At 42.0% G+C, this 27,803-nt stretch overlaps 1 protein-coding gene across 24 annotated transcripts in view; it reads left to right on the top strand.

The window, feature by feature from the left end:
• LOC124179328 (basement membrane-specific heparan sulfate proteoglycan core protein) overlaps nt 1-27,803 on the top strand; it is a 128,777-nt gene that overhangs the window by 32,831 nt on the left and 68,143 nt on the right. For 21 of the 24 annotated variants that reach the window (XM_046563555.1, XM_046563552.1, XM_046563545.1 and 18 more), the window contains exons 2-10: nt 16,559-16,715; nt 17,082-17,176; nt 17,260-17,398; nt 17,531-17,699; nt 17,805-17,965; nt 18,334-18,507; nt 18,875-19,204; nt 19,980-20,492; nt 21,267-21,386. In XM_046563555.1, coding sequence (XP_046419511.1) covers nt 16,559-16,715; nt 17,082-17,176; nt 17,260-17,398; nt 17,531-17,699; nt 17,805-17,965; nt 18,334-18,507; nt 18,875-19,204; nt 19,980-20,492; nt 21,267-21,386 — 1,858 coding nt within the window. The remainder of the gene's footprint in view (nt 1-16,558; nt 16,716-17,081; nt 17,177-17,259; nt 17,399-17,530; nt 17,700-17,804; nt 17,966-18,333; nt 18,508-18,874; nt 19,205-19,979; nt 20,493-21,266; nt 21,387-27,803) is intronic. The other 3 variants (XM_046563541.1, XM_046563554.1, XM_046563559.1) reach the window with 3 other exon arrangements.

Here is a 27,803-nt window from a genome sequence, read left to right as displayed (position 1 = left end):
CGTTGTTTGACTGGTGGTATTATTCTGCACTATTATGATGTAAATGTTGAATGTTCATTGCGCGTGTTTCGGCGCGATTCCCTGCATGGTATACATGAGTGTCGAATAATACTTGGTGCCAAGATAATGGGTTCGACATTCAGCGTCGTCCGGAAAATTTGCATACTTCGCGTCGCGGCGTTCAGTCGAAGGATGATAACGGGCCATTCTGGATTACGTCAGATGATTTTTTCCAGATCTCTGCAATACCTTCCCGTCTTCACCGCATGGAATCGAATGGTCTTTTCTTCTTAAAAACCGGCGTCACGCGCATGTTCGTAATATTGAATGACCATACATGATTATGTCAAGGTATTTTCGCGATGTGAGAAGAAAAATATCCCAGAGACCATTCCACGGTTTACGACTTTCAAGCATGTTATTACGAAATCCGCACTAGAAGGCGCGACAAAGTAATAAACCACGGTTTACAGTCTGTCTGGTCGGTCTTAGGCACGCCTAAACTGACGTCATAATGGAAATAAGTTCGGAATGGAAACGTTCGTTGAAGAGGCGATTGAATTGAACAAAAGGTCCGTTGTCGAAGTGTCTGAGAGTCGGAGGAATAGAAACATTCGTTATACCGCGCGATACCCAATTCTGCGATCCTGAAATGGTCTGAAATCATTGAGGGTCTTTAATCTTGTTTCATATTCAGGGTCTGGAGTTTCTACTAGTGAAAAATGAACCTGACCAGATCAGTTCGTGGTGTCGATACTCATTTGAGTACGAATCTTAAAACTTTCAAGTACACCGCGGAGTCACACAGCGACGGATCGATGCCCTGCAATCCTATCCCGTGACGCTTTGGTCTGCACTCTGAGGTGCAGGGACGAGGATCCCTTACAAAACCGTCTCGATTTAAAGCTGGTGTGAAAACGAGGGTAGGTAGGTACGTCAAACGGGCTACAGACGAGGATGCGAACGCCGGCATGCAGCGGCACGGGGCTTAATAATGTGTGCAGCGCGGATGACTGGAAAAGTTTGTGTCATTCAGAGGGAACATCAGTGTGGCGGGGTCTTTCAGACGACGACGACGACTGACTGACTGACTGTGCATGCGATGCGTGATGAATGCGCCGGCGTGTTGAAATATAAATGGTCCCATGCACGGCGGTGTGGCGGGTAGAAGGGCGAAGGAGCGCGAATCAAATGAATATCCCGCTGCTCTTATAAGGTATAATAAAAATGTGTCTAGCTGGCAGCGCGGCTGACCTCAAAACCTGGCGCTCTTTCACAAAATCAACCAACTACGTATTAATATTTCACAGTTTGGGTGGAGGCGGTGATTTCCGGTTGTCACACGCTCCATTGTAACTGTATTCTAGATTCATTCCCGTGCCTTGACGACGTGATCAATTGGAATTTAATGCCCCTTGACAGCTGGGACCCAATTTTCTCGACGCGCCTTCGAGCTTGCAAATAAATCCCCTGGATTCGACTAACTTTACATGTTAACTATTCGGAATGCAGAGTCTACAGGTACCTTTAGCATCACCGAAATATTCATCAAATATTCAGGGAAGAGCACTGAACAGACAGTGTTCACGCGTTTTTCGACCATTTAAGGTGCAGACTGCATTTTTCCACTGGATCCGAAGTGCAACAGTTGTGCTTTCCATCTTCACCCGTCGTTCTACACATTCCGCTTGGTGTACATCGCCTTTCGCAATCTGCAGCGACGACGCTTCTTCATAAGAGCAATCATCTAGTTACGAACCGCGTTCTGCTTCGGTAAGCAGAAACCTTATCAACTCCAGCTTTACGTGAGATCTGAGTCGAAATCTGACGGCAAGAACGCATCTGCGAATCATGGTCAGCTTCAATGTTGCAACTGCCCATGAATCATCACACGATTCTTCTGTTTTAAAAGCAGCACTAGTTTTTACGGCGAAAGGACAAAACGAAATCTTCGGTGAAGTCAATTCCGTCGTAACCAAGACCAGGTGGCACCTACGTAAAATGTTAGCTGAAACGGCGGGCTACGTCTACCGGAAGACGATTAGACAAGGAAAAATTGATAGCAACTCGGCGAGCACATTGTAAACGTTCTGTAAAAGGATCGCAGTCTTGTTGATCAGAGTCTTGGAACAACATCTAAACTTATAGACCGAAGTCAGCATTGAAGGAATGAAATTTTTTTCTTGTACTTTTTCCTGGATATGTTATATCCACCTGCCCATGACTTGTTTTCGCTATGGAACAACAGCTCGAGCTGTTTTCGCGAGTGTCAGCAGCTCGCGGTGTCACGTCTTCCGTTTGTAGGATTTATTTACGCGGTGGGATATCCAGTCAGCACATTAGTTTACCATCATACGCGAACTGATACGAACAAATGTCGTTTCGCGCTTGATATAATAATTGGCGCAAATTTCTCGCGACTTTCATTGGTAATGCGATGGCATGGAAGATTCGATCTCGTCAAGTATGAATGACGTGCAAACCATGGGAACCATGGAGATTCGGATCCATGAATTCATGTCTACATACCGCATGGAGAATATTCGGCTGAAATTAACGGGTCGACATATTTGGCGTCAAACGAAATACGTACAGTGTTACACGCTCACATACTACGCAAACGACTCTGCCACGTTGATCCGAACTCTGAGGCATACGCAGAACACTCGGCGGGTCGTTTTCGGTCATAGGCTACTCGCACACACGCTGGCAGCGTACGCTCAAAGTTTAAGATTGCGGTTGCATAACGAGACGACCGAATTGGAAAGAAATTATCGCTGTACAGAATGATGTCACGGAGCACGCTCTCACAAATATTAATGTGTAGGGGGACGTAAATCAAGTCCTCGTCGACCTTCTCGGACACAGTTTATTGTGTGTAAGCGCTATTCTCTGCATCACGATACGAATGTTTATCACCTCGCTGCCAAAGGCCGTTATGGTGCCAGTGAAAATGTATCACTGTGATGATTCTCAGAGGAACATTAATTACAATAATTCTAACGATCAGAAAACATCGCACGGCAGCAAATTCGTATCTTATATATAATCGTTACGACTTGTCGGGGATACCACTGCAGGCGGTGATTCACTCCACTACCATGAATTCTGGCGAATGAAAATGAGCCTGGCAGTCACGCCTGGCGACGGAATTCGATTTGACACTTGATCTCCAAAGATAGACCAGTTGATCCCCCGACTTCTAAAGCGACAGCTAACTAAACCTCACAAATGAATATTATCTATCGTCGTTCCCTGACGGGTCTGCATGAAACCAACAGCGGACGGTGAGTGATGGTTCAACAAATGAACGGTTTTGAACGGGGGTTCCGTTATGGTTTTAAACCCAACTAAACGTCGTATCAATCTTGTCACTGGCCTCAATTGCCTTGTTTGTGACTTAAGCCTGCACGTGAAAACATTGCCAGAAACTTTGTCAAATAAGCTTGACCTTACCGTCGTTTAGAATCAGGGTTTTTAGTATGCAGTTCGAAGACATTCATCATTAGACAACCGAGGAGTGAAGAGTAGACACATTTTTAACGTCGCTTCTAGCCCAAAGTTTTCGGGACAAAAGTCCGTGAAGCCCAACTCGAGGAGCTTCCGGTTCGTTTTGCTAGTGAATTCTTTTTATCACGCGTTATTTACACACCTCGGGAGATTCGGTGGTGGGATCGCAGGACGGAAGTCCTTTTTCTATACATAAGGTGGCTGCATCGTTGGTGTAAATCAGCCCAGCTGACGTCTTTGCGTTCGGCAAACAAGAGTCTAGAGTATATAGTGACTAACAATAAGTTTCAGACACAGCACCGTAGTTAGCGGGGTGGAAAATAATGGGAAGGTTTTAACTCGTACGCGAAAAATGTACATCATGCGGACTCCGGAGTCCGAGAAACCGAATCCCATTTGCAAAGCTCTTCGGGACACCGAAAGGCTATCCACAGTCCCAACCATAAACGGGTCCTCGATTATTCGAAGAAGTTGAAAATACAAGGGATGCTTCGTGTATTTTTAGTCTCCGCCTTGCGGCAGCCCCGCAGGGCCGACATCTAACTCTCTAATGGATCCGTGACTGCATAGCTGTAAAGATACTAACGTGACTTGACTGAGGGTGCAGTTTATTCACCGCGAATTTTGGCCCTATGATAAATCATTTTCTAACTTTGAGAACGAGAAATCCGAGTGCTTACACCAGGGGTTTTGGCTTACGTAGTCGGATTCCACTTTGTACGACTTGCCTGATATGATTTTTCAACTCGCTTCAATTAAAACCTGCTACTAAAAATATAAACAAGTCCAAGATCGATTCAAATGAATGGATATTCTTGGGAACTGGTTTTTTCTTTACCAAGTTCAACATATCTTGAGCGTGGAATTCCGGTTACGCAATAATCACCAAGTTCCTAAACGATATTAGTTAAATATTTGCACATTATACCTGTAACATTTACGGAGGTTCGCACATATTGACTGCTCAAGCCTCCGACACTTACCTCATCGATTTTCGGGAACATATTCTTCTCTCTCGATGTCAACGTCAAATTATAATCACCATATGTTTCTGTTGCATCAAGCGCTCTGCTTTTCAGGATATACGTGACATACCTAAAATTCAGTAAAAGAACATGCCGAAATAAATGCATGGCGGAAAAAAGGTTAAGAGCTGTGGAATAATTATTTTTTTAATCACTAAAATTTAAATTACATACACCTTGATATTTATCTCGTTACCGTTAATGTCCTTGGACATATATCGACATTTCTAGCTGGAATATCACGGTGACATGTGGCATTCTTTAACACACCGTATCCATAACATGTGACGAAACATGAGGCCAGAAAATCAGAGTTCCAGGGTCCCGACTGCGGGCGGTAGTTGTTAACGGGAGTTTAAGGGTGTTTAAAGGGTGTTTAGGGTCGCTTAGATATTCTCTGGGGTAACATGAGCGCCGCGGACGTGTATCCTTCGGGATTCGCCTCCCTCCTCGTTGCTTCGTGAACTCGAACAGCTCGCGCCGCCCTGAAAGGCGAAGAAAGAGAGAGGGCAAGGTGATAAGTGAGTTTTGTGATTTGTCGAGTCGGCCACTCACTTCGCTACCGCTTCGGGTTACAACCTGATTTTCTGTCGCGGATACTGCCGGACGGGCAGGTCGCTCAGGAACCACGTGTGACTTATGACGAGGATGACGAGTCGAAGGGAGGGTAGAGGAAAAAGGGAAGGAATGAAACGGAAGCGAAATCTGAGTAATTCCAACTCATTAGTGTTGATTTCGAGTGTTTTCCATTGATCATCAATCTCACCTCTGAATTTCAATGGCCTTCCGAACATTTTTACAAGGAAGGTATCCCAAGCGGCGATTTGGCAGTTTCACCCACAAGAACATAATATTTTTTAAACAATTCAACTGGGAAAGTTTTCTCATAACGAGAAATGAAAAACGTTATATTCTCCATCAAAAAAGAAGAAAAAAAAACTGCTAAATCGTCCCTTAACATGCTTCACTTTGAAGGGTGGTTTCATCATCTTGAAGTGTTTAATGGCAGATAAAAAAACACGTTTCATTTAGTTTTTAGTCGACTATAACATATTACAAAAAAAATCATATTGGAAGGATCGACCTCGAATACCTTTCTTGTAAGTTCAATTTTAAGTGATTTCGGGACTGCACAGAATCGTTGGAAATAATCACTTGCCAGACTGGAAATAGAGAAAAGCATATTATACGATAGGAAACGATAGAATATTGACGAATCGAAACCATTTGTCGTTTACCGCAAAACTTGCAACGATTTCTTCAACCTCGTCGTGTAATTTCAAAAGATTCACAATGGCTTCGGTTATTTCAAACGATTCCTCGTCCTTTCAAAGAATCTTCTCGTCATTGACGTTCCTCTGATTTACAATTTGATTTTCAACTGATAAGATGATAACTTCGTTGAGTAAATGGCCCCTCGATTTGTGCCGAAATTAGTATTCCTCGAAGAAAGCTTCGCGGTAATATATCACCCTAGTCATCATTCCCCGACTTACGCCGTTCATCTCAGTTAGTTGGGCAAGGTCGTTCTCCCGTCCTTGATATAGTACATATTCTAAGACTTTAATTTTTCGTTCGATTTTTAAACGTGGGTAAAAAATACTCAGTGGATACAAACAAATGGAGAGAAATTCGCGGATGGTTGGTGGTTTAGTTTTTTTTCCATTCTTTTTTTTTCTCCTCTTTTCTCAACCCGTTGAGAAAAAGAGGAAGTCATCAGAGCCCCGAGTTTCCGCAATTTAGCTGGACGACGTCGACGGCGCGGAGGATTGTCGCCGGATTATTTGACCACTGTCTCCTCCGCCTACTCGGGATGTTATATAGGAGTTCATATTATCAGAGGGTACAGGATAAGCTGGAATGGCTAGACGGATTTCTTCCCACAGTCTCCCTCGTTTTCTGACGAGCTACTCGAGATTTCCGAATTTCGATTTTCTACAAAATTATATACACGTAATATACGTAGAAAAGTACCAGGCAAAATTGCAAAAAATTACGATCATCGTTTTGCGGGTTTAATTGGTTCGAATAAACCGTTTTGCGATATCGATTCTGGTTGAAAATTGGTTATAAGTTTAGCCTCTGAATTATGTATATTTAAAAAAAAAAAAACACACACTTTGAAGAGCTACATACAATTTGGTGCTTACGTTTTTAATTCGCGCTCTTGGACTCCAGGCGATAATTGAGTCCTCTTAATATTTGAGCCTACACGGAAAAAAAAATTCAGCTCGTGGAACTAAATATTAGATAGTTACTTGTAAACAGTTCGTCGAACTAAACGTTCTGTTATTGGAAGAGCACTGCATGGTTCGTATAACTGACTGTTAGTCAGCTGTCATAGCTGTACGTTGTTCAGCTCTCTCAGCTGAACAGCTTCGTTCGAAGAGCTAGACCAGAATCTTTCGGCTCCGCTCACAGCGCTTATTATTAAATAGTATAATTATATTGCTATTACTATTATTTTTCATCATTATTATCATTATTTATTCAGTGTCATTTACATATTTGAATGGACTATTTAAACAATTATCTATCAACCGTATTTAAATCATACTCATGAAATTTGAAGGTTATGAAATATGTCAACGCACCAGAGCACAGCGCAACTTACAGCTCTTAGAGCAAAACCATTCAGCTGTGAGAGCTGAACAACTTGCAGCTATCAGAGCTGACTAATATATAGTTGCTGTAACTACAAGATAGACCGTAGAGTGCGTATAGTTACTGGAGCTGTAGAATACAGCTCGCCGAACAGAATTTTTTTTTCCGTGTAGTCGACGATTCAACGGCTCTCGATATGTTGTCCATTAAATGTCAATGAGCTGCGATAATACCTGAATTAAATTTACAACTTCTGTCGAAGACGGAGCTTTGACCGATTAACTTTCTCGTCCTTTTATCTTCATTAAGTTTCTGCTTTTCTACGTTCAGAGAAAAGGCGACGTTATTGCTCGAGAACGAAATTCCGAGTTTTCTTGAGCCTCAACGATTTTTAAGACACAGAGACAATCGCTTCGCACAAGTTGGAAACGGACGACTTGTTTTTCCGCAAAATAGAAGATAAAAAGATAATTATCTCAAAAAATCTTACCATCTCAAACAACGGTTAAAAAAAAATTTTTCCAATCGTCAAATGTTACCCGGTTATGAAATTTTTGTGAAAAATCGTTATCTGTAGTTAGAATTGAAAATAACCGACAGTTTTCTGTCAAAAAAAAAGAAAAAAAAATGGTTTCACAAAACGCCCAATTCGCCAAATTCATTGGATCATAACTTTTGGCTGATCATTCGAATGCAAAATTGAAGAGCGCAATCACGGTTGTGAGTTTCTGACGCCGTGCAATGCCGCTATTGCCAAAGATGCGGAAATCGGTTCGTTTCACCGAAGCCTCTCGATTCGAAGGGAGGCTCTCGAGAACTATTTAGGCGGTTTTGGGAGGCCTGCAACACCGGTTACGGCGAAACAGGGAAGGCGAAGAAGAGGCGATAGTTTAGCAGGCGCGTCGCGAGGCCCTGTTAAAATGCAAAGGCGCGGTTAGACGAGGTCTGCTCCACGGATATTCGGGGCAACTCTTTAGTATTCCGGCGTTAGACTCTCTCACCCCCGGCGCTCCTCGCTCCTGTAACATGTTCTTCGCATTAATATACCAAGGCTTAAGACAAAAGCGACGACGACGATCGGCCGCGAACTCTTCTTCTCCTCCTCCTCCTCCTCTTCTTCGTCTTCTTCTTCTTCTTCGTCTTCTTCTTCCTTCCCTCGGCACTCGCCGCACGTCCGACGACTCGACGTATATTTTCGTTAACTTGACGCCCTCGAGGAGTCCGTTAAATTGGGGATTTTTCTACACCCTCTGACCATCTTTCCTCCCCCCTTTCACCCCAGCGATGCCAACACCACCTGCCACTTCCTTCCGGATTCCAGACCTCTTCCAGAAGTAACGTATATAGCGTTAAAATGAAGGAAAGTTACCGGTTATGAATAATTACTCGGTACGTTTGTTTAGACGGATCGAAACGGTGAATTGGAGTCTTATCTTTTTCGATTTTTAAATTTTGTTACGATATCTTGTTATTACAACAATTTGCAATCCTTAAGGCACCTCTGTAAGTTATACAGAATAATAAACTATCAGCACAAGTGTAGAGACAATTTTTCAATAGCAAAAAATCCATTCGATTGACAAATTAATCATTTGCCTCGATGTTTCGAATTCCAGAGAAGCTATTAGATGAAATTTTGTTACGAAGTCAACTTGTATAAACGACGATATCGTGTCGTAAGAGATTTTCAAATTTTGCTGTCATCTTCGGTTAAAAAATTTCAAATATGCAGGCCAAAAAAGAAAATCTATCTTCACTTCACAACCGTAAATGTATTTCAAATATGAAAATTTTATACGCTATTTCTTGCACTATTTCTCGCTACAGGCTTATAAATTTTTCAGGTTTCTTATCGTTTTTCACGGTTTTTTTTTTTTTGTTTGTTTTTTCATGAAACGTGGGTACGAGGAATCAAGCGCAAAATCAAAACTTCTGAAACCTGACATCTCATGATATCAAAAAAATTTTTCCATCGCAGTTATTTCGGTTACAGATTTACTAATGACTTGATTCCTTCATTAATTAACTCAGGGTAAAATTCTTGTGCTTCTGTTTTTTTCTGTAATTTCTTGTAACGCGTTTCTTGTCCCAAAAATTTGGGCAACGGGCAATTTTAACTTCTTCCCGTACAGAAATTTTCATTCAAGTAATATCTGAATTGCCGTTGACGTGACTGGAAACGAGACTCGATGTTCACGAGTCGGAGATGAAGGATGACCCAGTAGCGGCATCGAATAAGGTCAACGAGAGATTCGGTAATCACGGCGCCAGCGGCGGCGACGTTGTCTTCAGTTTTGCGATTAGCGGAGATAAACATATCTCCTAGCTACCTCGGTTGACCTCTACCGCTAGCAAGCTCCAATTCCTTGGGTCGGGGGGTTAAAGTTAAAATCTTTTGGTAAACGTGTTCAACTTTTTTCTTGGAATCATAACAGTTATGCAATCCTGGCGATAGCGTCAAAGTAGGATAAGAAGAATGTTTCGTGGCGTTAATTAAATTGGTACATGCTCGGTGAATAAATTACAGGCCACGGAGGGAAGGGAGGGGGGGGGGGGGCGGGGGAGGGTAAAAAACCGTGATTTGTACATCGGAAGCAATTAAAACCCTTCGTATCTTAGTAGAAGATTTTCAATCCACGAAAAAATATGCAGCATCGCTTATGTGCAGAGTGTTCCGGAAGTTGAAAGCCGATCTTTAACGGCATTTCCGTTTAGTAAACGCTTCCACGCTCTGAACCGGATAAACTTGGCAGTCCTTCTTAGAGGACGACGCGAGGCTTAAGAGACTTGAGAACTTTTATACCTACCTACTCCTCTTTGGCAGGACAAAACCTTTGCCAACAATTACGAGAGTCTTGGCGTATATTGCATAAAGAATACCGGGCGCTTTTCGACGCCCCGCAGAATTAACAGCTGAACAACTTTATAACGGACGGGGCAAACTCTTTACTCGGTTTTCATCTTTTTTCTTTTTTTCTTTCCATCATGTTTTCTCACTGCAGTTAGGTTATTGCGAATCTTTATACAGCGTTGTTTTACACACGAAAATTCGGTACGTGTGTTTTATGGCAAACTTCTCGTCTTTTTGACCACTGAAGAGTTATTGAAATTTGATTCACACTTGGTCAAGTTTAAGAACATAGTTTCTTTTTACATTTCTTAGTTTGATTCGGTTTTTCTTTTGTCTCAAGCCTGCTTTCGTTCCATTTACAAAATTTTTCTTTAAGTGTAAAAATTCTTCTTCTACGCGCGTGATTTCAACACCGATTTACTGGCGTTTAATCCAGACAAACAAATAGTCCAGTAGAATTAGGTCAAAAAGTGGCAGATCGTGGTTGTGATTGGTGGGAAGCCAATTTTTTGTGGAATGGGTTCCTTTTACATATAGAAACATATTCTGAAGTTGCGCCATCTCAAGCTTTTCCGCACAATTATTTAGAGACGTTTATATATTCCAATTTCGGGATTTTCTCCTTTTTTAGACCATTTTTCCTCTATTACTCGTAAAGTATCGACCCTACGAGAAAAATGTATAGAAGCAAACTTGTTCAAAATCAAATTTTACACACAGATACGTTGTTTAAAAAAATAAAAAAAAATTTTTTCATCGCCAAATTAACGATTTTCGATGATTTCTTTATCGAAAAAAGTACTTTTTTCACACGTATTTTGCAAACAATTGAAATCGAACAATCTTTCTCTGGAGGGTCAGAAAGAGTACATCAAACCTTCATGAAAAAGCATGCGCAGCCCGATCGCTGTGCGCTCGATAGTTTTTTCCGAATATCATTGTTAATTAAGCCCGATTCGAGAGTTGCGTTATCGTAATTGTTAACGTGAGCCAAAATGAGGCCTTCTGAGTTGCTGCCGATTTTTTTACAGATACCTGGGACCTCCCCCTAACGTGTCCAACAAGTTTTACCATCCTATTGCAATTATTATGAACTAGGGAATTTTCCGAAAAATGACTCAAATTTGACCCTTAGCAACAAATGCTAATAAGTTCGTCAATTATTGTCGGAATCGAATTCGGGAAAGTGGAACAGTTAGAGCAAAAGAAGACGCAACTTTTGAAACAAGACTCATGGTAATCGGACAGTTTGTTTGTTAACTAGAACACTTCAAAGTCGAAGTGACTTTGTTAATTAACAAATTACGATTTCGACATTTTACGAACGCTATTGTCTTCTTTAATATCAGTACTTGATATGCCAAACAATGTTTTTCAAGCTTCTAACTGATTTCATATCGAAAATCAAGTGAACAACTTAGCTTGTTGAGGCAAAAAGTGCGCGGCAGACCGTCGGGCGCCGTGGTGGGGGGAGAGACCCGCCGCAGCCGGCAGGCGCAAAAATCGAATTCACTGTTTCAATAACGTGCGCGCGTTTTTTTTCGACAATATCTCGGGTTCTAATTAACGTATTTTGATGATTTTTTTTTTAAATCGATATGCCGAGTCGTGAGTAACACGAATATCGAATCACATTCAACAAATTCTTTTATTTAAACACTCAAAATCGGACGGAAGTATAAATCTCGATTTTTTTCGTTGCTAATCATTAGTTTATTCATGAAAATTTAGATTTCCATGCTGAGTATTCGTTCACTTTATTATTCATCATTATGATAAAATGAACAAAATACTCCCAAATTTAAAAAATTTAATAATATTATTGTTGAGTTTGTAATATGTTGCAAAAATCAGTATTATAATAAGTGAATTATTGTTAATTAATCAAATACAATATTATTCATTATTATGTTTACATATGATAAAATATATATATGTTTACATATGATAAAATATATATATATTTACATAATGAATGAATAATATTGTATTTGATTAATTAACAATAATTCACTTATTATAATACTGATTTTTGCAACATATTACAAACTCAACAATAATATTATTAAATTTTTTAAATTTGGGAGTATTTTGTTCATTTTATCATAATGATGAATAATAAAGTGAACGAATACTCAGCATGGAAATCTAAATTTTCATGAATAAACTAATGATTAGCAACGAAAAAAATCGAGATTTATACTTCCGTCCGATTTTGAGTGTTTAAATAAAAGAATTTGTTGAATGTGATTCGATATTCGTGTTACTCACGACTCGGCATATCGATTTAAAAAAAAAATCATCAAAATACGTTAATTAGAACCCGAGATATTGTCGAAAAAAAACGCGCGCACGTTATTGAAACAGTGAATTCGATTTTTGCGCCTGCCGGCTGCGGCGGGTCTCTCCCCCCACCACGGCGCCCGACGGTCTGCCGCGCACTTTTTGCCTCAACAAGCTAAGTTGTTCACTTGATTTTCGATATGAAATCAGTTAGAAGCTTGAAAAACATTGTTTGGCATATCAAGTACTGATATTAAAGAAGACAATAGCGTTCGTAAAATGTCGAAATCGTAATTTGTTAATTAACAAAGTCACTTCGACTTTGAAGTGTTCTAGTTAACAAACAAACTGTCCGATTACCATGAGTCTTGTTTCAAAAGTTGCGTCTTCTTTTGCTCTAACTGTTCCACTTTCCCGAATTCGATTCCGACAATAATTGACGAACTTATTAGCATTTGTTGCTAAGGGTCAAATTTGAGTCATTTTTCGGAAAATTCCCTAGTTCATAATAATTGCAATAGGATGGTAAAACTTGTTGGACACGTTAGGGGGAGGTCCCAGGTATCTGTAAAAAAATCGGCAGCAACTCAGAAGGCCTCATTTTGGCTCACGTTAACAATTACGATAACGCAACTCTCGAATCGGGCTTAATTAACAATGATATTCGGAAAAAACTATCGAGCGCACAGCGATCGGGCTGCGCATGCTTTTTCATGAAGGTTTGATGTACTCTTTCTGACCCTCCAGAGAAAGATTGTTCGATTTCAATTGTTTGCAAAATACGTGTGAAAAAAGTACTTTTTTCGATAAAGAAATCATCGAAAATCGTTAATTTGGCGATGAAAAAATTTTTTTTTATTTTTTTAAACAACGTATCTGTGTGTAAAATTTGATTTTGAACAAGTTTGCTTCTATACATTTTTCTCGTAGGGTCGATACTTTACGAGTAATAGAGGAAAAATGGTCTAAAAAAGGAGAAAATCCCGAAATTGGAATATATAAACGTCTCTAAATAATTGTGCGGAAAAGCTTGAGATGGCGCAACTTCAGAATATGTTTCTATATGTAAAAGGAACCCATTCCACAAAAAATTGGCTTCCCACCAATCACAACCACCCTTTTTCCTAATTCTACTGGACTAAAAGTCCAATTTAGCCATAATTGTATTCCGATCGGTAACGGCTAATAGCATGTATGTCCGTACAGAGAGAATCCGAACACCATTCATAAAATCTCGCGTGACCTTTCTCCTCTTGAATTAAACCGTAAGCTCGAATGTAAAAATTTTGGCATTTAAAGGCGTGGATGTTCCCACTTTTTGCACAATTCTGTGACACCGCTTCGCTAATTGCCCGTGCGCTGGTTTCATTCACGAGATTCGCTTTTCAAACCGTACGTTCCGACATTTCTACTCGATCCAGATATCAGGTGCGTTTGATGTTCTGCGAGTTGAAATTTACTTATATTTATTAATTATCATACGCGATTTCATTTAAAATTCCAGAGTGTCGCGCACGTAACGCAAAATTTCCGATTTCTATTCTAAATCTTAATTTAAATCTAATACGTTATTACGAAAATTTATGCAAAAATGCGACCGGATTTGGCGGCTAATATCGAGCAGCTTGCCCACCCACGCCTCGAATCATCTGTAAACGCTTGACAGATTTGTTTTTGATAATTATGGGCGAGTGATACCCGATTTCCGCAGCATGTTGTTTATCCGCGGAAAAATTCACTGCCATTTTTATAATTCATTGAAAGTTCCTTTTTGTAGAGTGCCGTAAATCCGAGAGTAAATATGCCAAGCGCCTAGCGTGTTGAACAAGGCTTTCGTTTTCCAACAAGACTTTTCGCCCGCGCGTGTATTCATTTACATATATTTTCATCTCCCGTTAAAACCATGATTTTGCATTTCCTTCCGCTATGCTGTATAAACGTTGGGTTTGATCTCGACAAAAATGAAAATAAACAAACTTGACGATAATTTTTGTGGAATAAAGTTCCACTAAGAATGAGATTTTCGGAAGGAGATCTTTGATCATAAGCACTGTAATATTTAAGGTAAGTATACCAGTTATTGACACATTTAGATCCATTACCAACCCTTTTATTTTTCAAAATTATAAATTGACGGCAGAAATTGTAAATTTCTCGATGACTAAAACCAATTGCTGGAGGCTTAGACGGTACAAATTTATTTTTTAGCAATCTTAGAACTAACGATCAGACAGATACAACCGAAAAATATCAATAATTGGGACAGGGTCAACAACTGGTACACTTCCCTTACTGCAGTATCTTGTGTCTTAAAATTGGAGTGAATTTTCATCGACCAAATCCCAAATTTCAAGGAACCAGATCGTCACTAGTCAGTTCGTAAGAATTTACTGCTGGGTAAAACAACTTCCGAATTCCCGGTCATTTTCAAACGGTGCGCCTGCTGAGCCACTTCCGGTTCCAAGGTGGTGTCACAAGGCGTCGGCCAATAAACACGGGCAGCACCCTATCCGTTTGTGTACATATATTTATACAGGCGATAGGCGAGTACGCTGCGGTTATCATCGAGGCCAAGCACGATTTGGCTTGTTGGTGAATGCCTTTCCTGTGTCTCCCTCTTTATTTCTTCCCACCTCCGCGCTCGCCTTCCTCGGAAGGCATATCCGCCCCCATTTTCCCCTTTTCACCCCCGTGGAGGCATTACAGCGAGTAGGTAGGTATATTGTCTCGACTCTTGACTCCCCGACGACGACGACGACGAAACTTGGTTATTCCGGAAGAGTTTTGCAAAGGATTTTCGCGCTAAGTCCGGTCTACGATCTTTTTCGGACAACTACGTGCTTGTATTTCGACGATGGCGCCGCTCGGATCCCGCGACTTCGAGTCGAAACTGACAGTAAAGGCTCTTCGGTGAGAACGGAGACGAAATGAAAACTACAAATGTGAGTGAAATCTTAGCTCGGTGGATTTCGCATTGAGCGTCGGCAGAACCGCTTTCAGCCTTGCTCGTTTATCATGTCTCTTAACTGCATGAAACGAAACGCGTCTCGCCAAAGACGACCTTCCCTCCGACTTGATCTTCATTCGGCGCAACTTCAAGCCACGTGTTATATATATGCAAATTAGGACGATCCATTTGTGGACTGGTTCGCAATTGAACCACGTGCCCCGATGCTCAGAACTCGCCGACGTAGTTCAGAGCTGCTTTTAACGTGCCTAACAATCCTTGTTTGACAACTCGTTAGCTACCTTGAGGGCCTTTTGACGGACCACCTTATATTCTTTGTACATGGTCTACAAATATTGGTCGTGTAATATTGTTCCATCACTTTGTAGGTACAGCGTTCAATGAAACGCCTTTTGTGCTGTAGGCAGCTCATATCGCAATTGTGGTGTGCTAACTGAAGTGGCTAGTTACAACAACGGCTGGCAATGAACGAACTCATCCAACGATTTACGAATAGTACAACTATTACGTTTAACTGACCAAAGCAACCTTTTTAACTGTGTAAATCTAAGCACAGGCATCAACCTGAACGGCAAAACATTTCTAAGTGGTTCAAACTCCTTGAGAATAAACGTGTTTCAAGTGCCTTTTTTTAGCTTCTCAATTCTTAGACAGTCCGGTTTCATGTCTTTATCTTCCTCTCGAGTATCTTAATCGTAAGCCGCAACAAGTGTCGATTTAACGAACTGAAAATTAGATGAAACGATTTTTGTCCTCGACACGGTCAATATACGTTCCGGAATCCCCTGAGCATTTGGCCTCAGCTACTTGATCCTTGGTGGGGTTCAGAACCTTTTGTCTGGGTCGTAGCACCTGGGCGTCGCGTCACTGACCTCAGGATGGTCGGTTTACATGCTCGGTATCTTTGAAGCAGTTTCAGAAACCACGTGGTTTGTATCTTGGTGCATTAGGCGTGAAGTATGGGGTAACGGGCGCAGGCGGGCGAAGGGTGGGAAAGGACTCTCGATTCTGATCCTGAATTTATATCGCGTATTTAGGTGGGAATTGGTAGTTTACGAGCAAAGCGTGCGAGCACTGGGTGATACTCGGCAAACAGCCAATAGACCTCGATGGCGCTGAGAAACAACGACCTTGCGGGGCCGAGTGAACAGATCCAAATCACTTTTATTATTCATCTCTCTTCAAATTGGCCTTATGGAGCACTCTACGCCTTTGCCCCGGGAAATTCGACGCACTCAGCGAAGCAGGCAAAAGTTTGGCGAATACACGGCAGTGTCGACTTTTCTTCTAATCGACCTTCTTTCGCTCTGATTGCAGAACGATGATCTGGTCTTCGATGCTGCCGACCGTGCTGAACTTCCTATGATCCAGAAGCACTACCAGCCCTCTATCATACACAGAATAAAAAAAAGCGTGTTTGACTTCTTCCGCGGCTCTCAAGAAGAATCGGTTGAAGAGGATAAGCAGAGCTATGGTACAGTATTTTAGGCTCATTTTATTAGACAGCATTATTTTTTAACCAGACTTAGACGCGACTCTACCATAAAAGAGCTTTACGATTCGAATAAAGATCTCACGAATCATGGTACAGTATAATAATTGCTCCCTTACATCAAGTTACGGGATGTATTCATCGCCTGGCCATGGCAGGTCAGGTGATGTAGGTCGTTTGCTCCGATTTTCTCACCCTTCAATTTGGCAAAAGGACAAAAATCACTTTGCGAATTACCAGTACGTCAGTCGTGGAATTCGTTCGAAATCTCTTTCGAAAGACAATTAGTATTAGCCAATCACTACCCAACGAGAATAATGAGCTTATGAATTTCTCCAATTTCTCCAGAAGTCAATTCGCTGTTTGACAATTCTGAAAGGAACGAGCGATTCAAGCGATCGGTACGAAGAACGCCTCGTCAAAACAACATTGACCAAAATGAGGTAAGAAAAATACTCCATTCTAATCGGATATCAGGGTAAAGTACGCAAGGAATGGATCACGATTGTTTCTCACGTTTTCACAGTTTTCGGATAACGGCGGGGACGATGACGAGGACTATGGAGAATCCGGAAGCGGTGACACGATCACCAACGACATTACCGAGAGTATACCAGCTCCTAAACCAGATTCAGTAACAGAATCAAAACCAATTGGCGGCACATGTGAGTAAAGCAAAAATCATTCGTATAAGTAGCCTTGACCGCCCAACTTCCTGATTGCATCACTACAATGGCTTCCCAAGCGTTTGGTTGCATCAGGGACAATACAAGTAACTTCAATTTGATCTCTTGCAGATTACTACCGAGTTATCGTAAAAATCACAGAACCTTTCAAGTCGGAGTTCGCTGATCGACGAACACCCGAATTCAAGAATCTCAGCGAACAGCTGATTGTCGAAATCAACCGGTTGTACAAACGATCTTTACCCGATTACGATACCGATACCGCCATCCTCAAATTCTCGTGAGTATCTTCACCGGTATCCTTCCGCGGCCACCTCGGCTCGCGATTTAACGTCAGCCTACGGTCCAATGGAGCAGAGCTTTTATCTGACGACTCATATTTCAGGAAAACTTCCGACCGCTTCACGACGCAGGTCACCCTCGACATCGTGTCGAACGACTCGAACGAGGATCAGGTCCGCTCGGTCTTCGAAAAACAGGTCAATCTCCATTCTCTTGGCGCCATAGTGCTCGATCCAGAGGATTTCAGCTTTAGAAACATGCAATGTGAGTATAGAATACCTCTGATGTCTAACACAGCGTCGCTATGACCTTAGCGTGTTTTAATACTGGCCAAAGTCAGGGAGTGAGAAACCTTTGATTTGGAAGTGTACATAGTAAATAGCCTCGAAGGCTTACGTCAGAGAAATCTGGTAAGAATCACGCATGACGTACTTCGCACTGACGTTGTTATCCGTAGCGTAGTGCAATAGCGTATATAATTAGTAGTAGATTCACACGTAGTTCAATGTTCATCAAGTTATTTATCCGTTTACTTTTCTTCCCGATCTTGCACTTACATTTTTGGTTCGATTTTTGAATCCATCCCTCTCCGCTGCATCTTCTTCCATTCAACGGCTTGTGATCGGCTTTAGCCTCAAACCAAGGTGAATTGCAATGCGACTATGAGGTGGAAATACAGTGCAGAATGACCGGCGAATGCGTACCTATCGACTCGAGATGCGACGGTACTTCACAGTGCGCAGACGGATCTGACGAGGAGAACTGTAACCCTCCTGAAGCCACAACCTCCACGCCAACCACTAAAGGTAAGATACCCTTCAGATTTTGATTTGATGGTATTATCATTCAGTCATATTCACATATTTTCGATGGAATTATACTTCAATTTGATCGTTCTCCAATCATACTGCACGCATGACGAGTTTATGTGTATGCACAACGAATCAATGATATTATTGTTACTTTACATTAATAGTTATTACTTTTCTTCCACCCACAACCATTCTTGAACATTGTACACGTATTTTTATTAATTTCTCTCTTCTTTTCTACAACTATCCGTCCATTTATTTCAAATTCTTCACCTCTTTCCACCGATCCTGCTTCTTCTACACTATCTCTCATTCTTTCCACCTCGGCGCATCGAACTACCAACTGCAACAACAATCGCAGACAGGAACATCGAGCCATCGATATCAAGAACGGTGGAAAATTCCGGAATTTCAGTTGATGAGAAAGAAGCTGATAATCGCATAGATGGGCCGGGGTCCACCTTAGATAGAGACGGAGCCGTGATTGATCTGGAAGAAGAAGAGGCTCGGCTGGGTCTGAATGTACCTGGGCTGCTAACTCCCTCACCTCCGACATACCCGGGTATCGTGTGTCGAGGCGACGATACCTTCCGCTGCAGAGATGGCAAGGGATGCCTTGCCGGTGCACAGCGATGCGATGGAAATCCAGATTGCACCGACAACAGCGATGAAGAAGGCTGTCCTCCGAGAGGTACGAAGAACTTCATGACGCAATAACACAAATAGGACCAGGGAAAAATTAAAATCGACTCATCCAATTATCACAAAACCAATATGAAACATCGGCTTGTCTTTCAGTGTCTAGCTTTTCTGCTCTCGAATTAATCCACTCCGCATGCATCTTATTCTTGCAATCGTGTCTGCCTTAACTATAGTCAAGGATCAATGCCCCTGAAAATTGCCCCTCTTTGAGAATCAAGTTGAAACTTCGTTGTTCTCAGGTGTTTTCCATGGTAAATGGGAGTAAGAAGAAAATTGATCCGCGTAAAATAACCTTGAAGCTTTATTTCCTTTTCCTTGACAGCTGAATGGCAGTTTATAACATTGAATTTAACCACTTTTCGTCCGCTCGCAGTGATAAATATAGATAAACATACTTCAGTCTCATGGGAATCACCGTAAATCATTTGAAAGAAAAAGATGCCCCACTTCTGTAATGAATGATAAGGAATCACTCATGGGCTAAGCATCGGAATGAAAAACTCTTCATCACCACCCATGGTTTTTTTCTTCACCTTAATCTGAGGCATTTTAACGAATGCCAAGTCAGACTTCATTCCGCAAGCATGTAAATTTCACGTACGAACGTATACTCCATACCAGAAATTTTCTGTTCTTTACGAATCATTTTCACTGTCTAGTTTTCTTTCTCTTTCTTTTTGTCTCTATTTTCACCTCGACACATCCGTCCACGGTCCGTTCTTCGACCACGCCAATCGATCTGAACCGAAATTCGGGACGGGCAGTTCCAAATCTACCAAGAGTAGGCGGAGAGCTATTGCCCGAGGATCCATATCAACATTATGATCAGAATGAAGATGAGCTATTCAAAAATTTATTCCCGACCCAATCAACCTCAGCAGAAGAACGTCGGAACGACCCATGGACAGTCCAAGTGCGCGAACCAACCTCCGGAGGAGAGGGTGAAAGCCAAACCCGATTCACCTTAACACCCAACACAGACATAGAGGAAGGTAATGACGTAGAGTTGTTCGAACCTCAGCCTCAGCCCGTACCGACAACAGGCGTCGCAGTAGATGAAAACCCAACGACCCCAGCAGCTAGGCCGGGCACAGAAGAAGGTGGCGAAGATGAGACGCGGTTATCACAACCTTCGCCTATCCCGGAATGGGTTCAATGCCGAGGTGACGACTCGTTCCGTTGCAAAGATGGCAGGAAATGCATCGCCCGATCACAGATGTGCGATGGCAGACCGGACTGCGATGACTATAGTGACGAAGAGAATTGTTCGAACGAAGGTACGGAGAACATCGCAGAGTTAAAACCACAAGTGAATTTCGGAAGCTGTGTCGACCGCAACCAGAATGGCCAAATCCATCCAAATCCACGCAGCCGATTTCAGGGCTCGTAATCGAATCTCGATCATTTTTCTTACGTTATTTATTCATTTATTTTTTCTCTTCTACGCGTGTCTTCTGTCGAATTTCTTTACGTCTTATCTCGTCTTCTCGCTGTGACCAATCGTCACCCGCTATTACCGAAAATGCTTGAAACTTTTATCTCGGCCTGCTGTTTACTCTATGCTTACGGTGAAACTCCAAGTCCTTGTGGCTGAAGGTATGTTCCAAAACGAGGATACTTGCTCAGATTTCAAGAATAACCATGAGATCAGAGAGCAGTTTATTTAAGTCAGGTAAATATTTAAAACTGCGGAAGTATATACTGAGTTGATAAACTCACGGATGAAAATTTCGGAAACGTTAGCTTGTCCTTACCATCGATTCACGAACGAATTTGAGGTGGACTTAAACTGTTCAAATATCCTATTTCAACGTTATTAACTGGCTTCTTAACAAATAATCCTCAAACATTGCTCACCATTTGTGTAATAGATTGACAGTAGTGATTAAGGATTTCACACTCCGTCTAGTGTTTAGTGGATTAAGGGCTGTGTGTTTATAATTCAAAGTTTTTAATATTGAGTAACGATGAAATCTATGGAATGGAATCAGGAGTTTGATAATAATTAATTCACGAATGGCTGTCTTTAAATTTCGTATGATCATCCCCAGCCTGCGGCATCGACGAGTTCGTCTGCGACCTTTCGAGGTGCATCAGCACATCTCAGCGGTGTGATTTCAACAGAGACTGCGAGGACGGCAGCGACGAGAACAACTGTCCTGAGCCACCACGTGAGTCTTTTGCAATTTTCTATCACAATTAAGTTACCATTCGTTAATTACGCTTGTTTTTCGCTTCCCTGCGGAATTCGATATGCAATTTGATATCGTTCCTTGCGAAGCAGTCGCCGACCATCATGTCGGTACAGTTACCAACCGATGTGGTACTGACTTGCATCCCCCTGACACATCGTCGGTTAAGCGAAACATTTGACGGTCGGTATGATGTGAGGCTAAAACAGCAAACAGCAAGGCTACCGTCACTGATTTTCAGTAGTTCCCTGTATTATCGACATTTGTAAGCGTTCACCCCAATACGGTTCAAGGGTGAAATTCGCGAGATTAGCAAACTAGCAAAAAGCGAGTCCAACGCCGTTGGATTCCTTCCAATTGATCGTTTCAGTTTATTGAATAGATCTGTGTCAATATACCTCTATAAGATTCACTAATTCACGTGCTGTTCGATAAACTTACATCTTCGACCTACGAGCAGAGTAAAATCTTCCAAGCTTACTCAGCGCTAAACGCATCAGTAAAGCTCGGGGATTGTCTTTGAGATATTGCAACAGTATATCTGCGTGTCTTTACGAACTTCATCTTACAAGCCGCACAGAACTTGATATCTTGAGACGTGATTTTATTCGTTAACCCGATCCTCCGGCATCTGTCGAGAAGCTTCAGACTTCGTTGCGTGAGCTTTTCAAGTGGACACACGCGTTTTCGACGCGCGTAGAAGAAGGTCTGCATTGATGCGGAATTGAGTTCCAAAATCATTCGTGACGAGGCCTTGATCACCGGCGTTCTCTAATACGTGTGCGAAGTGAAAAAAGGTCATGCAAAACTATGCAACGAGGGCGTTCTCGTGAATATTCAAGAGCAGACTACGCTCTTTTTGGTTCGGGTGGGCTGGAGGATCATCGGCTAGTCAACAGCCCGGAATCTCCCAGCCTGTTCCACGCGTTCTCCCACAGCTTTTCGCTCACTTCAAGGAAGGCCTTGCGGTTTCTAGTTCCTGCAAAATTTATCCTGTAGTTTTTCTTTGTAAATACTACTTTTCACATATTCACCTGTGCAAATTTATTTCCAATTTACTCAATTAAATATCGCTATAATATGCAGTCTCGAAAATCTAAACGTTCCACGATATCAGTTCTGATTGAAATTGCAGTGAAACGAATAGCAAAAAAAAAAGAAATAAATAAATAAACAAATAAATCAAAATTGCTGAATTAAAACAAAAAGTATGCTACCGCGAAAAAGCACCTCCGCAATCAAGTAGATACTACCAATTTTTCCGAGTGTGTCAACGACCGGTGATCGACCCAAAGATAACAACGACCGACGCCGCTCATTGTATAAATCAAATTATACGATTGCCCGCAGACTCATTTCACGTCTCGATTACGAGGATAAGGACGGACGTCCGTTCGCCTCTTTGTCTTACGCTCTATTTTCCTCGGTGTTGTATACATTATATTATACACGTGCATAGTACAATTTACAAGGCCTATAAATACCGGCGGACACGCTCGTTGCTGGTGGTGTTCTTCCGATCGTCGTTCCAACCTGCATGCTTAATCAATATTCAAGTATTTACCCTCCTCCACCCCCCCCCTCCCTCCCCCCCCCTCGCCCCTACCCCTTTTCGCCGTTTTCCTATAGAGGATCTTTTGCCAGAGCTGGAGGCATAACCCACCGGCTTAGGATGAGGACAATTATGAGGCTTTTTGGGGGGGGGGGGTGGGGGAGGGGGGAGTCGGCATTTCGCCGCACGCTAGGCACCACCACGACAAACGTCATTTTCTACGACTCGGGACATTACTCAGGGTGAATCTTTCTCCCTTCTTCCCTTCCTCCGGGCCCAACTGAACAAGCACAGCGCATCGTTCGCAGGGAGGAAGGGGAGTAAACCGTTCGAGAAATGTTATTTATCACTGGATTTTTTCCCCGCACTGTTCGCGGACCATCGTTTTTTGTTTCCAGTCCTGATCTCTTTCTGACCTATCCCAATGTCCGCACTTACGTGAGGCTTTTTCGACTCGGGTTAAACGGCTTTATGTCATGTTTACTTTGAGCTAATACTTGGGGAGACAAATTTCTTACAGTTGTGTTATCATCGGTAATAAAAATGATGTGATTCCGGATGAAACATAATAACGAGTCTTTTAGCTTATTGTTTGTATAACCAAAAAATGTAGTATATTGTGTTTAGATTTTTTTATGGTACAGTTAGTGGTAGCTACTATATCCTCTTTTTACGACTGTTCCGATGATTCGATGAAGGCCAAAGAAACCTACAAGTTAATCGAATCTACAAACTGACGTTACGACAACCTTAAAATGTAGCATTCACAACTACAATCAAACTAAATAATTACTAGTCACAGATTTCCCTGTAATTCACACAATATTCAAAATATCAACGTCATCGCGATACTCTAATTATTTCATTTAATTTCATGGTATTTAGCGAAACAAGATGGAACTCTTTTCTAAGTGCAAACGATGCTTGACACACAATCTTACTTTACTACTTGAGAGGATTAATTTGTTTGGTTTGATCTGACGTGATTTACCCCTATCACAACATGATTTGAAAAATTTTATTTAGGACTAGCGACGTCGGTCGATTAAATTATTTCACCGAGATTACATGCGGAATCGTATAAGAAAATTTGGGCCATAATTCTACGTCTCTGTGTATTGTTAAACCGTAAAGCAATAATCTCCCTGGAAAGATCGTATTCCTAAATCGATTTTACACCCGGGTCGTTCCCGTTGTTATAGAAATAATTGGCATTGTTCTCGTGCTACTTTAGCTTCGTTTTATTTACCCTATTATCCCTCAGGAATACATTTCAGCCGGGTCGTTACGCACACACAGACATGCATAACCAGAGCTTTTCACGAAGCTGCGGACGGTAAACCCTTTTCCACGTAACCTGTATTTGTAATTTTTATTCTATCAAAGCTCGGTCGTGTTCCGTTTCACGTGCGATTCGTCGACGTTATCCGTCATCGATTCGAGCATTTTTCGCACGCTATGACACGCCGTAATAACGCATGACTTTATTATCGGTACATCGGTCCAACTTGCAGCGAAAACTAATCCCATCTGTGTCAGTCTTCTTATCACCCAGGTAGCACATTTATCCAAACGCCGACCATCGTTTGATTAATTAAAGACGACGTAATGTTCACAAGTGAAAAATTTTACTCACGAGTTGGCGGAATGTCAGTAACGGCCGTCAATAAGCTAGAAATTGAAGCTGAGCCAACCCTGTGTCAATGAACATACTCAAAATTGTTGTCAAGATCAAGACAACGTTGAAACAAAAATTTGATATGGCATAGAACTCGGCACAGTGAATTTAACAGAATGAAATCCGAACAACCAGCATTCCGAACTTAAAAATATCGAAAGTCCAAAAGAAAGAAAGATCAAAGTGGTGAAATTTCACCAAACCAAAAATTCACGGAACTGAAAATCTTCGATCATTCGGAATTTCGGTGTTTCAGATTTTTTAATTTTCTCATCTTCTCACTTTCGAAACTTTGACTTATCGAAGTTGCGCCCTTTCGGGATTTAGTCCTTTCAGAACTTTGCACTTTCAGAACTTTGAGCTTCAGGTTTCTAACCATTCGAAACTTTGATGTTTCGTCAAAGTTTGATTTCTTCACCTGAAGTTTCGCGTGCAAAAAATTCGGAATTCGGCGCTTTCGGAACTTTTCAAATTCGGAATTTCAACCCCGCCTGAATCGGAGCACTTTCAAGCGTTGAAACGGATGAGAAACGGGCGGCGACCGAAATTGCTGAGACCGATTGAGCGCGGCTCGCTCTGCAAGTGTTGGGTGTTTTCATCAAGCTAAACTCACCGACATTTGAGAACGTGATTTTTGGTGCTCACCTCGACGAGTGTCGTAACCGCGGGATTAAACCAGCGGGGTACGGATTGGTGGGCGTCAACAATTCCCCGCCTCGTTGTTGCGCTCCATGAGTAATTCCGTGGCTGCGTTGTTGCTCTGTTACCATTTTTTCCATTCCATATTCTTTTTTACCCGTGTTTCTGTCGTTCGCGCCCAGCTGCGGCCAGCAATCGCGAACCTCACGAAATTACACCGCTTTCCAGCGCCTCCCGAATCAGCAGCTCAATCTAGCTTTCAAGCTCACAATTCGTTTCGGTTTCGAATCCATCCGGGGAATCAATTCTTCAGTCCATTTCAACCTTTTTTCGGGATTAGGAAGCGATCGGACTCTCATTGTCGGTAGACTTGCAAGTCGAGACTTGATCGTCCTGAAACTTCAAGTTATCCGGTCTCAAAGCGCAACTTCTTTATCATCTTCAAGTTTTCAGAGGATTTTTTTTTTGTTTTTTTCTTCACCATTTCGAATTCCGAATAGCAGTCGTTACCTCGTTTCATCCAGCAAGTGTTTTGCAGAGTTTTTGTAACATGCGCATTAACGTTGAAGAATAAGTTACACGCAGCTAACTTCGGGGAAAAATCCAACACGGAATTAGTATGTTCTAGGTAACTGCCTTTACGCCCGGGTAATTAGAAAAATTCGTTATTCGTATATCTTACGAGGTTGCAGAGTATAATCTTTACCGTTAAAGACTATGATTATAGGCGTCTTGAACCTTGTACGTACAACCAGAGGTGAAAGAAGTTCAGCGAACGAGTTGAAGAAGTCCATTAGTATGAAAATGTGGCCGAGAATCTCGGCTTGAATATAAACATTCAAGCTCTTCCGACTTCTCTTGCTCCCGTAAATTTCTCACCCTGGAGCGGGCAGCTCGTCAAACGCCGAGCTTTTCTCCGTCGTACTAAAGGATGTAACAAAAAATCGTCACACCGCACCGGCTTGTCTAGTTTTCGGTCCCGGCTAAAACCGCCAATAGGTACGATCGAAATTTCGATATAATTGAAGACGAGGGATTTCAGGATGCCGACGATGCCACACAGCCGGGTAAAATTATGGAGACTGTCGCAGCTGCATGCGGCTACTTAGCGAGCGGTAACTTATACAGAGTTTCTCGGATCCGAGGCCTAGTTTCCATTGTGCGGAAAGCCGAGCATCGGAGCAACCAAAGTTGGAATTGGAAGTTGGATATTCTGCACGAGATAGACAAAGAATAGAGCATGCAGCCCGTTCCACTTGTTCAGTTCCATCCTGTTTAGTTAGGCGTTAATCTATTCCGTTCGTTGCGAGCTGAAGCGAGGAGTAAAAAGCGAGAATCGAAGAAGAAGAAGAAGAAGAAGAAGAAGAAGAAGTGAACTAGATCTCCTTCCCCGGAATCGCGGTGGCTTAATCAGCCGTCCCTTGGCGCTCCTACGGGTGTTAATAATTAGCGAGGCATTCGTCTGCAGATCGTCGAGCGCGTCAACGAGTTTCGAAGAGGATCAGCTACGCGCGCAGCGCGGGAGAATTCAACGGGGGTGAAAAAGCGAGCCGAAGATGCGCGCGCAGCCCTCGGCGATCATTTCGACGGGCTTTAGTCGCTCGCACGAGTCTTTCAAAGCCGTTACGAAACCGGCCGAAAGCTCAGCGCGCCAAAGTCAGTCGCGCTACCGCCGCACGGAACTTTCACGTCAAGCCACGCGTTTCGGATTGAGCTTTTTGCTTCGAGGGTCAAGAGGTAGCTTTTCCTTGCGCGGGTGTCCGTTTACGTATTCAGACTTAAGATTAGACGAGAATCGAGAGTATTCGTGGTACTAAACAGCAACAGAAATTCAAAGTTCACTGTACAGCGTAGTTTGTGATTTGGTTGGACTGTTTCGAAGTCTTTTTCAAATCCAATACGCGTCTTGTAGTTAGATTGATCAAATCAATATGTGTTTTCTGTGACAAGCAGTTACGGTAGTTCACATATTATCCAAATTCAGTACGAAACGGTTGAAAGCACATGAACAAAAAAAAAAAAAAATACGACAAAAACTTTTATTATCTGTAGTGGGTTTTATATTTTTGAAGCCCTCTGTGTGATTTTTAACTTTTTGTTTGTTTCGTTGGAACTCTTTTTTGCGAAATCGTGAGATTTGTCAACTCGCTTTTCGTTAATTTTGAAACGATGTGATCGACTCTTTAATTCGTGGAAAATTTATGCTGTATCAGACTTTGAAAAGATTGCGTAAGAGAGTGGGGGAAAATAAAAATTAAGTATTCAAATAACTGCGGCCTTGAAATCGAAGTAAAATAAGACGAAACCGAATTTCAACGTATCAGCTATTGTCGAAAACCACCGATAGCGTGATTCGGTCCCCTATATTTTATTCTGATATCTCAATCGGTTCTTGAGTTATCGCTACAGTGAATTCATCTCAGCGTCACAAAGAAGAATCTTTTAACTCGTATCACGGAGACATTCACAATTTTCCAATAAATCGCAATTCTCGGATTTCTCCGAAATGCTGTTTATTAATTATGCA

The sequence above is a fragment of the Neodiprion fabricii genome, chromosome 4 (genome assembly GCF_021155785.1).
Source record: "Neodiprion fabricii isolate iyNeoFabr1 chromosome 4, iyNeoFabr1.1, whole genome shotgun sequence".
In the NCBI taxonomy this organism is placed as follows: domain Eukaryota; kingdom Metazoa; phylum Arthropoda; class Insecta; order Hymenoptera; family Diprionidae; genus Neodiprion; species Neodiprion fabricii.
The sequence above is the reverse complement of the archived record's forward strand: the minus strand, read 5'-3'. Positions and strand labels throughout refer to the sequence as shown.